The following is a 13,199-nucleotide window of genomic DNA, read 5'->3' on the forward strand; positions in this document are numbered from 1 at the left end:
AGAGCGTGGCCTAAGCCACAGGCCAAAAGAAAAGGATTCACTTTTTGGGCTTTGAGCAAGTCACTGACTAAGACAGTGTCCACATTTATAAAAAGGGAATTAATTGGACAATGTGATTTGTAAGATCTTATCCTGGAGAAAAACTGTTGAGTTTCTAAGAGTTTATCTGTCCAAGAGTCAGTGAGCAAGTATTTTTCAATTTTCTGGGGAGAAGATGGAATGGAGGCTTTGCTCTTGTTTATAAGAGGTGCTGAGACACAGGTTCATAATGAAAAGAAAATTGTAGCCATACTGTAACAAAAGTGATGTCCATGGTGAAAAAATAAAAACCCACTATTACTTTATCTCCAAATACCACCTATTTGGGGAATAAAGTGATTCTAAAATCAACACCACGAATGTAAACATATAAATCAGATGCGACTTGCTTTGAGAGAAAATGATTTTTTCTAAACCTGTTGAAGAAATTGCACGTACCTGTAGCTTCAGTATGGAACAACAACAACAAAAAACAAACAAAAAAAAAAGGAAAAAGAATTGGTGCATAGAAATAGCAAAATTTTTATAAATATCTTAAAGAAACATGTTTATACTTAAAATCCATGATAGTTTAAATAATCTTGAGTAGTGGAAAATGTTCTGGTCTAGGATCCTGGATTTATTTGATTTATTAATAATTGGCATATTAAATCTTAAAGCCAGCCAGTGCTCAGGGACTGTGCTCCTAGGGACCACTCCTAGTGCTACTCATGGCACTCTTGGGACATATGCAGTGGGAGTCAGTTGTATCCAAGAAAAATACCTAGTCTCCACATCATCACTGTGCCGCCCACAAGCCTTCATTATCAGCCTCATGACCTGGACATTCATTTGCCAGTTTCCTATTCTGGAAAATGAGTTGATAATTTCAACCTGCTGAGTTCAAGGAATAAATATGTAATTGCTTAATACAGTGCTCAGAACTTATAAGGTCAATAAATGGTTGCTTAAGTCCGGGATAAAGTAGTAGAGGTAGGGGGGAAGATAGTAATAATAATCCTGAAGGTAATGCTGGTGATAATGGGTATGGTGAGGGCAGCCATAATGAAATATTATAATCTGGATGGTTTCAACAATTCTAGAGATCCTAATTTAGGAGAAGCCCAAAGTCAAGGTGTTACCAGGGTTGGTTTCTTCCTGAGGGCCGACTTCTTAATCTGTAGGCAGCCATTTTGTTTCTTTTTTTTTTTTTTCCCCAGCTCTTTCTCAATGCCTAATTGTCTCCCCATTTCTTCATCTATCATTGTCACTAAGTAAATTGGATTAGGGCTAGACTCAGGGCTTCATTTAAATTTAAATATTACTTTTTAAAGCTGCTTTCCAAAACCAGCCCAGGTTCTTGGGGTATGGGACTTCAACTAACATTTAAATTTTGAGATTTGATTTAGTCAGTATCATTGACCCTTGGTTTTTTGATAATGGTGACATGAGGGCAATTATGGGCAGATAACAGCAGAGTTATCTGAAGTAAAGGGCTCTAGAAACTTCCTGGAGCCCCTTTGACGTTTCCTTCTTCCTGTCTTTTTTGTTCTTGCTTAATCATTTTCGGGGTTCAGGGATATAGGAGGGCTTAATAGAATTCTCCTCTTTGTGGACTATTCCTTTTTATCCATCAGACCCAGTTTAAGCTCAGAAAGTTGTATTGCCTCTTCAGAACCATGACCAATGTGAAATCATCTTCTCCTCACAAAATGCTCTTTTCACCACCATAATCTACATACATAATCTACATACATACATAATTTCACAAACTACCTTCATAGTTGAACTAAATTAAACATATAAACAAAGACAAGCTTTTTTTTTCAATTATTTAAAAACTGTGGTTACAAAATTTTTCATAATATAGTTGTTTTTTTTCCCAGTTATAAAGTTGTTCATGATTGAGTTTCAGTCATACAATGTACATTATTTCAGCAGTGCACATTTCCAGTCACCAATGCCCCCAGTTTCCCTTCCACTATCCCCACTGCCTGCCTCGAGGGCAGACATTTTTCTTCTGTCTCTTTCTCTGTCCTCTGTCTCTCTCTCCCTTTCTTTCCCTTTTAGACAATGTGGTTTGCAATATTGTTTGCTGAAGGCTATCCTGCATATCATTTCCCCTCCCTTGATCATCCATTTCTTGTCCAGAGTAATCATTTCCAACTATCATTGTCATAGTGCACTTTACCCTAACTGTACTCCCCCTTTATTTGTGCCAAGCTTCCTACCATGGATTGGCTCTCCTAGCCCTCATGTCTAAGACAATATTTTTATGCAGGCAACTTCCTTTTAAAGAATTTTCTATTGAAAATGGCCTGACATTTATTTTCTGAAGGATGTGTGTTGTCTTGATAACACTTTAGAATAGTTTGATTCTATAACATTTTCTTACTTTCTTCTATATAGCAGATGAATTCTTGTTAAAGCCTCTTTCAATTCAGGTATGTGTCACTAACCATGCATGACACAATGGTTCATGTATTATTACACAAAATAATTATCCACGTAAAATCCACCTGCTTAGGCAGTACTTGATATACCTGTTTCAAGATCAAAACAATATACAGGTATTCTTTGGTTTTTTTGCTCAATGTGGTGGGTCATTCCTTTTCCTCCTACAGGTGCCCTCAAGTTCCTGCAGGCACTTGCTTGGGAAGTTATTCATGACTTTTCTGGCAGAGAGTAGACAATGTGATATCAAATATCAAACCCTGCTCCCACATGCAAAGCATGTACCTGCCCTTTGAGATATCTCCTCTACCTTCTTTTGCTTTTTAAATTTTATTGTTGGATTATAAGAGTATAAATATTGATGATACAGGAGCACAATTGTGTCCACACTATGTCTACTATCAGGGTGTTCATATCCTTCTCCACCACAGTCCTCTTTACCCACTTTGTAACCTCAGTTCTTTTTTTTTTTTTTTTTTTTTTTTTGGTTTTTGGGCCACACCCATTTGATGCTCAGGGGTTACTCCTGGCTATGTGCTCAGGAGTGCTTGGGGGGACCATATGGGACGCCGGGGATCGAACTGTGGTCCTTCCTTGGCTAGCGCTTGCAAGGCAGGCACCTTACCTCCAGCGCCACCTACCCGGCCCCGTAACCTCAGTTCTGTCCTCAAAGTCTGAAGTTTTGTTTTCATAAGGTGATGCCTATTTCCTTGCTTGCTTGCTTTGTCTCTTGTCTTTCTGTCTTTCTTTCTTTCTTTCTTTCTTTCTTTCTTTCTGTCTTTGTTTCTTTCTTTCTGTCTTTCTTTCTTTCTTTCTTTCTTTCTTTCTTTCTTTCTTTCTTTCTTTCTCTTTCTTTCTTTCTTTCTTTCTTCTTTCTTTCTTTCTTTCTTTCTTCCTTCCTTCATTCCTTTCTTCCTTCCTTCCTTCCTTCCTTCCCCTTCCTTCCTTCCTTCCTTCCTTCCTTCCTTCCTTCCTTCCTTCCTTCCTTCCTTCCTTCCTTCCTTTCTTCCTTCCTTCCTTCCTTCCTTTCTTCCTTCCTTCCTTCCTTCCCTTCCTTCCTTCCATCCTTCCTTCCTTCCTTCTGGCTCGGGGAACCATATGAACACCGGAAATTGAACCCAGGTCCATCCTGGGTCAGCTGCATGCAAGACAAGCTCTCCGCTTTTTTTTTTGTTTGTTTTCTGTTTGTTTGTTTTGTTTTTGTTTTGGGGCCAAACCCAGTGTTGCTCAGGGATTACTCCTGGCTATCTGCTCAGAAATAGCTCCTGGCAGGCACGGGGGACCATATGGGACACCAGGATTTGAACCAACCACCTTTGGTCCTGGATCAGCTGCTTGCAAGGCAAACACCACTGTGCTATCTCTCCGGCCCAAGCTCTTCGTTTTGTTTCTTTATATACCATGCATGAATGAGCTCATCCAATATTTGCCTTTCCCTTTCTGACTGACTTTGTTTAGCCTCATACTCTCCATTTCATTAATGTCTTAGCAAAAGAAAAATGAGGTATCATCAATTCTTATAGCCGAGTATTTGTGTGTATTTTTTATATTATCTTTATTCACTCATGTATTGTAGGGCCCTTGGGTGGGTCATAGAACCTGGCAATTCTGTATATTTATTGCCTTGATAAACATGGGTACATATCTATCTTCATAAATTAGAACTTTTTAGTATTCTTTGCATAGATGCTTAGAATTGAAAATGGTGACCATGTGGTAGTTCTATTTGTAATTTTTGGAAAAAATTGCACGTCATTTTCCAAAGAGACTAACCAATATTCTATTCCCATCAAAAGTAAAGAGTCCTCACTTTTTGAAAGTTTGAGTTCTGCCCTCTGCTTAATTAGTATTGTTATTCTTCACTTATGTCATGGAGAGATTCTTGGGGGAAAAGGGAACAATATATCATGAATCCAAGCTCCCAATTAATGTCATCTACTTTGCCATCTGCAGAGCTTGTTTTTTTTTTTCAGCTTGATAACATAATAATGTTGAACAAACTAATGTTATTTGAGGACTTGCTGTACCTGTTTTCACTTGGTGAAAGAAAAATCGGACATGATTTTTGCTCCTAAAATGAAAGGCAAACATGAGAAATTTTGAGGCTCTTATTTTTATAGCAGACCTCATGGATACCATAGGCACCCCAGACAACAAGAATAGCACTCTTCAACTCCTCCCCAACCACTAGTCTATATAGGCTATATACTTCTATCCTTGCTATGTCTGGGTGTATTATTTTCTCTTTTATATAACTTCATTTTTTTAATAAAATCTTTATTTAAGCGCGATGATTACAAGCATGATTGTAGTTGGGTTTCAGTCATGAACAGAACACATACACACCCTTCATTTGATGTGATAGGCTATTTTGGGAGACTGGGAAGATCCAGTTATGGCACATAAATTTTATACCCCTTCTACTTAGAAAAAAGTTTCATTAGAACACGCCATTTTCCAATGGTTGGAGAAACTTGTACTCCATGTGGTTAAAAGTAGATACTTTTTGGTTGAATTTAGAGACATAAATTTCAGTGATCTATTCAACTGGTATTATAACGCAAATGGTGTGGGAAGGGTGAACGCTCTCTCTACTTAATATCCTGACAATAAGAAGTTTGTGCTATGCTCACCCTCATCTGCAGCAGTTAAAGGTGATGTAAGGTCCTTAGAAGAAGTTAATTCAGGTAGAGAACCCAGATCAAAAGCAGGGATTAGCTCTTTGCTTTCTTTCCTAACTTGTGGTGGCTATTTCTCCCATTTGCACGAAAAAATAGTCAGGTCCATTGGTGCCAGACTTAGGAAGTCAGCGTGGAAAAGAAAACCCCAGCCACAGTACATGGCTTTCTGCCAGTCCAAACTCCACCCTATCCCAGAGCTGCTGATGGTTTGTCTGAAAGCCATTAGCCCATCTGTTCCATATAAAGTGTCCCTCTTAAAGAGGAAACAGAGTCTATGGGAATGATTTCCAGAGGAAAGAACTCCTTTACTAATGAATTTGGTGATGTTCCCTTATGTCTGAGTTATTGAGTTGACAGCTTGTTGAAATTGTATTTGATGTTAATCAAGAATGTGGTCATATACATTTAAATATCCACATGGTTGGATATAGCTATTTACTAAAATAGTCAAAAAGAAGCACTGCCCCATGAAAGGTACCTTGTTCTCCGTTTTCTTAAAATGTCAACAGGACATACTTCTGACACAGAACTGTTATACTATTTAAGTAATTTCAACAGTCTCAAGCTGTTTGCTTATTTTATTTCGGGAGTGTCAAATTTCTGGACTAGATTCACAGGGAAGTCTAAACAAGTTTACCCTGTAATTATTATACTCTATAGTTGAATTGCCCTTACAGCTTATTAAACAGGGTCAGGGATATGGCTCAGTGGCAAAGTGCTTTCAAGAAAGTGAGAGACATGTGATTCCTGATACCACACACACACACCTCATACTGAATGCGCAGACACTATTTGATTTTATTTTCCCACATTAATTTTGTGAGGAAGCCAGCAAATATTATTATATATTTCCTCTCTGTTAAGTAACTTACTTGTTTAAGTTCTTTGTCAATAACTTTGCCAGTACTCACACTGAGTTGATTCACTGACTACACGTTTAGGACACTTTTAGTAATATACTAGGAATGAGTAGGAATGATTGGAGGACAGAACCAACTCCAGGATGCTCATATTGCATGGGGAAGGCAAACCAACATGTAACTGTGATCCAGTGACAAGATCCAGGAGAGAATTTTGCAATTAGTACCAGGGAGCACTAAGGAGCAACAATTAGTTGTACCAGGGAAGTTGTACTAGGGAAGGAGAGGGGTGACATGGCGATTCAGTTTGCATAGAAAGCAATTTGGAAATTTAGCAAGAGGAGCGAGCATTGTAGGCAGAGAAAGTAAGTTTGAACACAAATCATGTTTGAGAGAATGGATCATTCGGAAGCTGTAAGCTGTTAGGAATTCTGGAATACAGAGAAAAGGGGGGGAGGGCCAGGCTGTAAATTGGAAGCATGGTGGCATTAGACTCAGGATTAAAGGGTCTGGCCTTTCTTCTGGAGCTTGAGGAAAGGCATTAAGTAGCTTTAGAGAATCCAATGAAATTAATTGGTGACCCTTTAATTGATGACCATTAATTGTAGTGAGAGTGGCAAAATAATAGAATAAGAGGTAGAGAGCAACAAAGAGAGTGTTGACAAGAATCTAGTAGTTAAGTGATACAGGTCATGTTAAGTCATGGGTAATAGAAAGAAAGGGATAGGAGGATTGGGTGATTAAAATGAGACATTTATGTGGATTCCCTTTATCTGTGCTTTTTTTTTTTTTTTTTGGTCATCTTTTCTGGACAACCCTCTTCTTCCCCTTTCATCAAATAAACCACCCTGATTTTCTTACCCTAAAGTGAACCAAACCCAAATATTTTTCATGCTGAAACAAGCATATCTGAAGCAAGCCCACATCTTCTAAAAGAGCCTCAACATGAACCTAGACCAGATCAGTATTTTTCTTCACGTGGGCTGTAGCAGGCAGTGATGCTTCATCCAAAACAAGCTTGATGGTTGGAAAATATTTGGGAGAAGAGCAGATGGAGAGAGTGGCTATGCTCACAGCACAAGGAGAAAGAGTCACAGGCACTATTTAGGATATTTTGTCCTAATAACTATTTAATGCCCCTGGACTCTATACATTAGGTTTCCTTAGTGGTAACTAGTTCTGAGAAGGAAGAAAGCAGTAACATCAGTCACCCTGAGGAGTTTGAACATTTCCCTTGCATTTCTCTAGCCGTGGTCCCCATGGGCGGAGTAATGGAGTGTCATCACACAAGCCGGGGAACAGCCCCCCATCCCCACGGGAGAAGGACTTGCTGTCTGTGTTCTGCAGGAATCAGCTGAACCCTCTCAACCTGCACCCCAATTATGCGCCTTCTTCCCCCAGTAGCAGCAACTCTGGTTCCTACAAAGGAAGTGACTGCAGCCCTGTGATGCGGTGAGTGCCCTTGTCTTCCATCTAACTCTCTACTTGAACTCTCAAAACCAAAAAATAGGACAGGTGATGGAGCTGAGTGTTAGACTGTTAGAGCATTTGCATTTGAGATATTGAGCTCAAGCCCTGACACTGCTCCTCTCCCACACCAAGGGAAAATAAAAGCACAAAAGGAAATTTTAATAAAAGCAAACAAACATGGAAGGGAGGGAGTTGGCTCAATGGTAGAGATCTCAGGTGTGCTCATTTGTTCTTTCAGTCACCAAATGTTAATTGAATATCACAAGGTACCTCATAAAGGGCCTGGAATTGAACTGCAAACAAAAACGATCCCCATGCTTAGGACCCAGAGGGGATATGAAACTCATTCAATGACAGAGCACATAAAGATGTTTCTGCAAGTGCCTGTTTCTTTGAGAGCAGAGGTAGAGGGTAGGTAAATGAGTCCTGGAGAATCTAGAGGATCTCTGAGAAGGTGACATTACAATGAGATCAAAAGGCCAAGCAAAGAATTCCTCAGTGTTTGGGGTAGAGTTGATGGAAAGAAAGAAGAAATTGGATGCCCACATGTACTGTAGGGCCTGAAAGGTTGGGACCTGACTTGGCATCTTGGATGGAATGTAGGCTCACGAGGTACAGATTTAGGGGAGAAGATGTCAGCCCCTTTCCTCCTGCCTCCATTATTCTGACTCACTAGCCCACTCATCTAGGCCTGAGAAGAACCACGGTTCTAGCTGGGGAAATTTTGTGGAACTCGTGGTATCACTTTTCTAAAAAAACATTGTGCTAGAAAGACTTGAGTAGCCTTGCTCCTCAGTGAGGCTGACTTGGCTCTGCAGCCCTCCTTCCAGGGCTCGCTCTTGGAACAATTGGAATTCAACCCTTGACAATCTGACTCTCTCTAAGCTGGGCACATTGTGTAAAAAGTTAGGTCATCTCGCTCCCTTTCCTCTTACCCCCCCACTCATTGTCCTTTACCATGTGACAGTAAACAGCATGTTACTGGGGACCAACAGGCAGCCTGCAGACAATTATGCATTATTTTATATGAGATCATTTCTAAGCCATAGAAAATTCCTCCACTCTGTACCACTGTATGTACAAACTCACTCTCTCTTTCTCTCTCTCCTTCCCCCTAAAATTGAATCTTTCTTTTCTATCCTCTTTATCTGTCTCTCTGTCTTTGTTTCTATATATTTCTCTCTTTCTCTGTCTCTTGTCTCTGTCTGTCTGTCTCTCATCAAAAAGCCCAATACCTAGCAACCTTTCCTTCTCAAGCTGTGAGCTGAGCCTTCACTTTCTTTAGTAGAAAGAATAATAATCCAATACTTGGATTTTTTTTCAGGCGGTCAGGAAGATACCTATCCTGTGGTGAAAATCATGGGGTCAAGCCCCCAAGTCCTGAGCAGTATTTGACTCCTCTGCAGCAGAAGGAGGTGACTGTAAGACACCTCAAGACCAAGCTGAAGGAATCTGAGCGCCGTCTCCATGAGAGGTGATGCCCTGCCCCTTCCTTATGCTGTACCCTGGTTTTAACCTCAGTTGCTTGGTACAGAAAATGAAACACAAACTGATATTGTGGAAGAGTAGAAAAAAAGAAGAGAAAGGGTTTTATTTCATTGTCAGATGCCTTAATTCAGTTTCTTGAAAAAGTCATTTCATAATCCTCTGTGACTATTTTAGGAGTTTGGGAGACCCTGTTGGAGGGATCTCAGCTTGTTTTCTGGGTGTGTCCATACAGACCTGAAGAGTTGGGTGTGTGTCTGATTATTTCTGTGTGGCAGGAACAATCCTATACAACCCACAGAGTCATTCACTACATGGACTCTATCCAGCTCTTGGTCCTTGAGAGAATGGTGGCGTGCATTGTAATTCCGACAGGCTATTTTGGTGCTGAAGGAAACTCTTCATTATTCTTGGCCATGTGTTAAGATGGGAAGGGAGGAGAAAAATGTCCCTTGTTGGAGAGATCTTATCACAGAAAGGAAAGCCCTTTGATTTCTTGGGCAGGTCAGATTTTACTGCCTGATGATTTTCCATCAGGAACATTTTGGGATTGACAGCAACCAGAATTCTGCAAACCCAGGGTAAAATCAGGCCTGATTTTCTGAAAGTTTTTGGTTTGTGTTTTGAGAAATCCGGGAGAAGATTTATATAAAGTAGGGTGATAGAGGAAGACAACAAACTTTGGTAAAATAAATACTAAACATTGAATTGAGGAAAATGCTTATAAAGTACTTAACACAATTCCTCAAAAGAAAGAAAAACAAAGGGGCCAGAAAGAGAGAGAATGTATACAGAGGTCATGGTGCTTATCTACCACATAGACTACCTGGGTTCAATTCCTGGCACTTCAAGTTGTGGGCCAAAACAAACCAAAAAAAGAAATCATAGTAACTGGATTCTCCTTACTATAGGAGCAATGTTTAGATCTTCTGAATGGAGTAGGTAATTATTATTAACCTCTTCGTTTCTAGTGTCAAGTCTGGGCTCTTTAATAAGTGTTACAATTCTTAGAGGACCTTTTACACATATCTTCTTGTTCTAGGGAATCTGAGATTGTGGAGCTAAAGTCTCAGCTGGCCAGGATGAGAGAAGACTGGATCGAGGAAGAATGCCACCGGGTAGAGGCCCAGTTGGCCCTCAAGGAAGCCAGGAAAGAGATTAAACAGCTCAAGCAGGTCATTGAGTCTATGAGGAGTAGCTTGGCCGACAATGACAAAGGCATCCAGAAATATTTTATTGACATTAACATCCAAAACAAGAAATTGGAATCTCTCCTGCAGAGCATGGAGATGGCACACAATGGCTCCTTGAGGGATGAACTGTGTCTCGACTTTCCCTGTGATTCTCTGGAGAGCAACTCAGCCCTGAGTACCCCCTTTGGCAAGAGGGTAGATGGGCCAACCTTGGAAGAGACTGTTATAGAGGAAGTGAATAGTGAGCAGCAACTGCTGGAAGATGGCTTGGCTGAAGGCACAGATTTGTTTGAGGGCATGAGGGAAGCCTGTGACATGGACTTTCTTCACTCTGACCCTGCGGCCAAACATCTGGAGAGCCTTCCTGGAGTGAGAGAGCAGCAGCAAGGCCCACTAGGGGTGGACCAAGCAGTGCAGACTGATGTGGTGCCCTATGGCCAGGCCATCTCAGACTTCATCCAGCATATGCTCAAACTCCAGGGCCCTAGGCCTTCTCACTCAGCTACCCCTGGAGATTCTGGGGTTGACTTCCCTGCCAACACCCTTCACCCCATCTCTGCACTCCTGCTGAATTTAACCCAGAAAACTTCAAACTCAGATATGCTCTTGTCTCCTATGGAGACCCCTTGCCACTCTGAGCTGGATCTGGACGGTCATGAAAAACATCTCATAAAGGAGCTGGATTTTGCAGGCCCGGACCAAGGAAGGCTGGAGGACAACAGCCCAGTGCCCCCTTCTTCTTCTCTGGGGGTTGTGGGGAGGCAGTACTGGAGCAGCAGCTTCCTGGTTGATCTGCTGGCAGTGGCTGCCCCTGTTGTCCCCACCGTTCTGTGGGCCCTTAGTACTCAGAGGGGGGGCATAGATCCCGTCTACAACATAGGAGCCTTGCTCCGGGGCTGCTGTGTCCTGGCTTTGCATTCTCTCCGACGCACTGCCTTTCACGTCAAAACCTAAAGAATAGTGATTGCTACCTTGTGCCAATTGGTCCCCGTATGACTTTGGTGCTAGGTGGAGAAACAGTAAACCCCAGCCATCCTTCCCCTGACCTTCTCCCAATCTCCCACCTCTACTCTCTTTGGCAGTTTCTTTCTGTTCTGTCATTTCTGCAACTCGGTGTTGGATTTGCACTATGTTTAGTTGAAGCCTGCTTAACTGTTTTGAAGCAGAGGTATCTTCGAGGCCATGGAGACATGTCCTGATGTGTGGTCCAGAAAGCATGCATAGGACCCTGCTGTGGTGTCTAAAGTACCTGTTCTTCTCCCTCGTGGTTCAGGAAGAAAAATGCAGTTTGCACTTTTCACGACAGCTTGTTAGGCTGGCATGCTTTTCCGTTTCGCTTTCTGCTTCGTGCCGTTTTCCAATGTGTAAATCGTTCCAGCATCCCAATGGTCTTGTGCATAGCAGGGACAGTAACCAAAAATTCAGATGTACTTGTGAAATGGGTTGGTTAAAAAAAACTCTTTGAATAGCACTTTTAGTCTCTTCCTTGGGTTTGATAAGGTTTGAGTGTTTGCAGTTTTTACTCAACATAGCTCCAAAGTCTCCTTTGTTCTAAATCAGTTCCTTGATGAGATTGTACGTTTACAATGTATTAACTTATTTTTTTTGCTTATTACATAGAGTGTTTTATTGGAAACTGTTTGTAACCACACAGCATGATGAGAAGAAAGATTAGTGTTTCCATTTTAATAAATGTTTTTCCTCCTATTAAATAAATGATCTTTGTGGTTTGTTTGATAGCTAATAAGGAAAACAAAATGGATAGTAATTGATCTTTTCACCTTTATCAAGAGAAGTCTACAAAAAAATGAAATCTAGAATATGAAAGAAGAAAAAGTATCAATGAAAATTGAAGATTTCCGGGGCCGGGCAGTGGCGCTGGAGGTAAGGTGCTTGCCTTGCCTGCGCTAGCCTAGGATGGACCGCGGTTCGATCCCCCGGCGTCCCATATGGTCCCCCAAGAAGCCAGGAGCAACTTCTGAGCGCATAGCCAGGAGTAACCCCTGAGCGTCACAGGGTGTGGCCCAAAAACCAAAAAAAAAAAAAAAAAAAAAAAATTGAAGATTTCCTCCTCTAACTTTTCAAAAAGTTTTGGATCAAGGTAGATAATTTGCTCTGAAATTACACTTATGTAATTTTCTGTATTTATATAGTAAGGATATATTGAGTGCTTTCAGGTAAGTAACACTTTTTATTTTCAAGCATTTCAGTGGTACAAAGAGGGAGATTTTGCTCATATCATATATCTTCCTTACATTGGCATACTAGGGTGGGTAGGTTTGAAGAGACGTGATAATATTTTACTTAAATTCCTTCAATTTTTGCTCCCCAATCTTATGTAGTAATTATCTCTATTTTACAGATGAGGGAGTTGAGCTCCAAAGAGCCATAGCGCATCTCTTGATGGTGCCACAATGTCAAGTGTTGGCAAAACAATACATTTTCATTCTGCCAAAGAGTTTGGAGAATATTCCAAATTCATTCTCATCTCTAGGCTCCTTCCAGCACCTCTCACCTTGAAATGTACTTTATTTTCATTCATGTGTCCTGGATATTGTCCATCTCCATTAAAATATCAGCTCTCTGAGATTAAGGAACTGAATTAAGGTACCATTTGTTCACTGATATAAATCAAGAGCTTAGAAAAGATGGCACATACTAGGAATTCTCAAAGTATTAATGAATTCATTTATCCTGCCATTCAGTATTGTATATGCTAAGCTAGGACCATCACTTGGTTGGCATCAATAGTGATGAAGACACACAGTTTCTACCCTAGGGAGAGTTCTTACCTGCCTTTGAAAGATACTCAGTATGCCAAAGAATGAACAAATGACAATGCCTAGGGCTTAGTCCCTTACTCCTGGCTCTATGATCAAGGATCACTCCTGATAGGCTCAAGGGACCATATGAAGTGCTAGGGATCAAACTTTGGTTGTCAGTTTGCAAGGTAAATACCCTACCCAAACTACTTTTACTCCAGCCCAAACAAGTCTTTTTTGTTTGTTTTTGTTCTTGGGCCACACCCAGTGTTGCTT

The 13,199-nt window shown here is 40.8% G+C and overlaps 1 protein-coding gene across 4 annotated transcripts in view; it reads left to right on the forward strand.

The window, feature by feature from the left end:
- The window catches only part of SYBU (syntabulin), an 89,683-nt gene extending 77,822 nt beyond the window's left edge, over nt 1-11,861 (forward strand). For all 4 annotated transcript variants that reach the window (XM_049773878.1, XM_049773875.1, XM_049773876.1 and 1 more), the window contains exons 6-8: nt 7,262-7,465; nt 8,808-8,957; nt 10,011-11,861. In XM_049773878.1, coding sequence (XP_049629835.1) covers nt 7,262-7,465; nt 8,808-8,957; nt 10,011-11,115 — 1,459 coding nt within the window. In that variant the 3' untranslated portion in view covers nt 11,116-11,861. The remainder of the gene's footprint in view (nt 1-7,261; nt 7,466-8,807; nt 8,958-10,010) is intronic.
- Nucleotides 11,862-13,199: the final 1,338 nt, after the last annotated feature.

Source organism: Suncus etruscus, chromosome 5 (genome assembly GCF_024139225.1).
Source record: "Suncus etruscus isolate mSunEtr1 chromosome 5, mSunEtr1.pri.cur, whole genome shotgun sequence".
Classification (NCBI taxonomy): Eukaryota; Metazoa; Chordata; class Mammalia; order Eulipotyphla; family Soricidae; genus Suncus; species Suncus etruscus.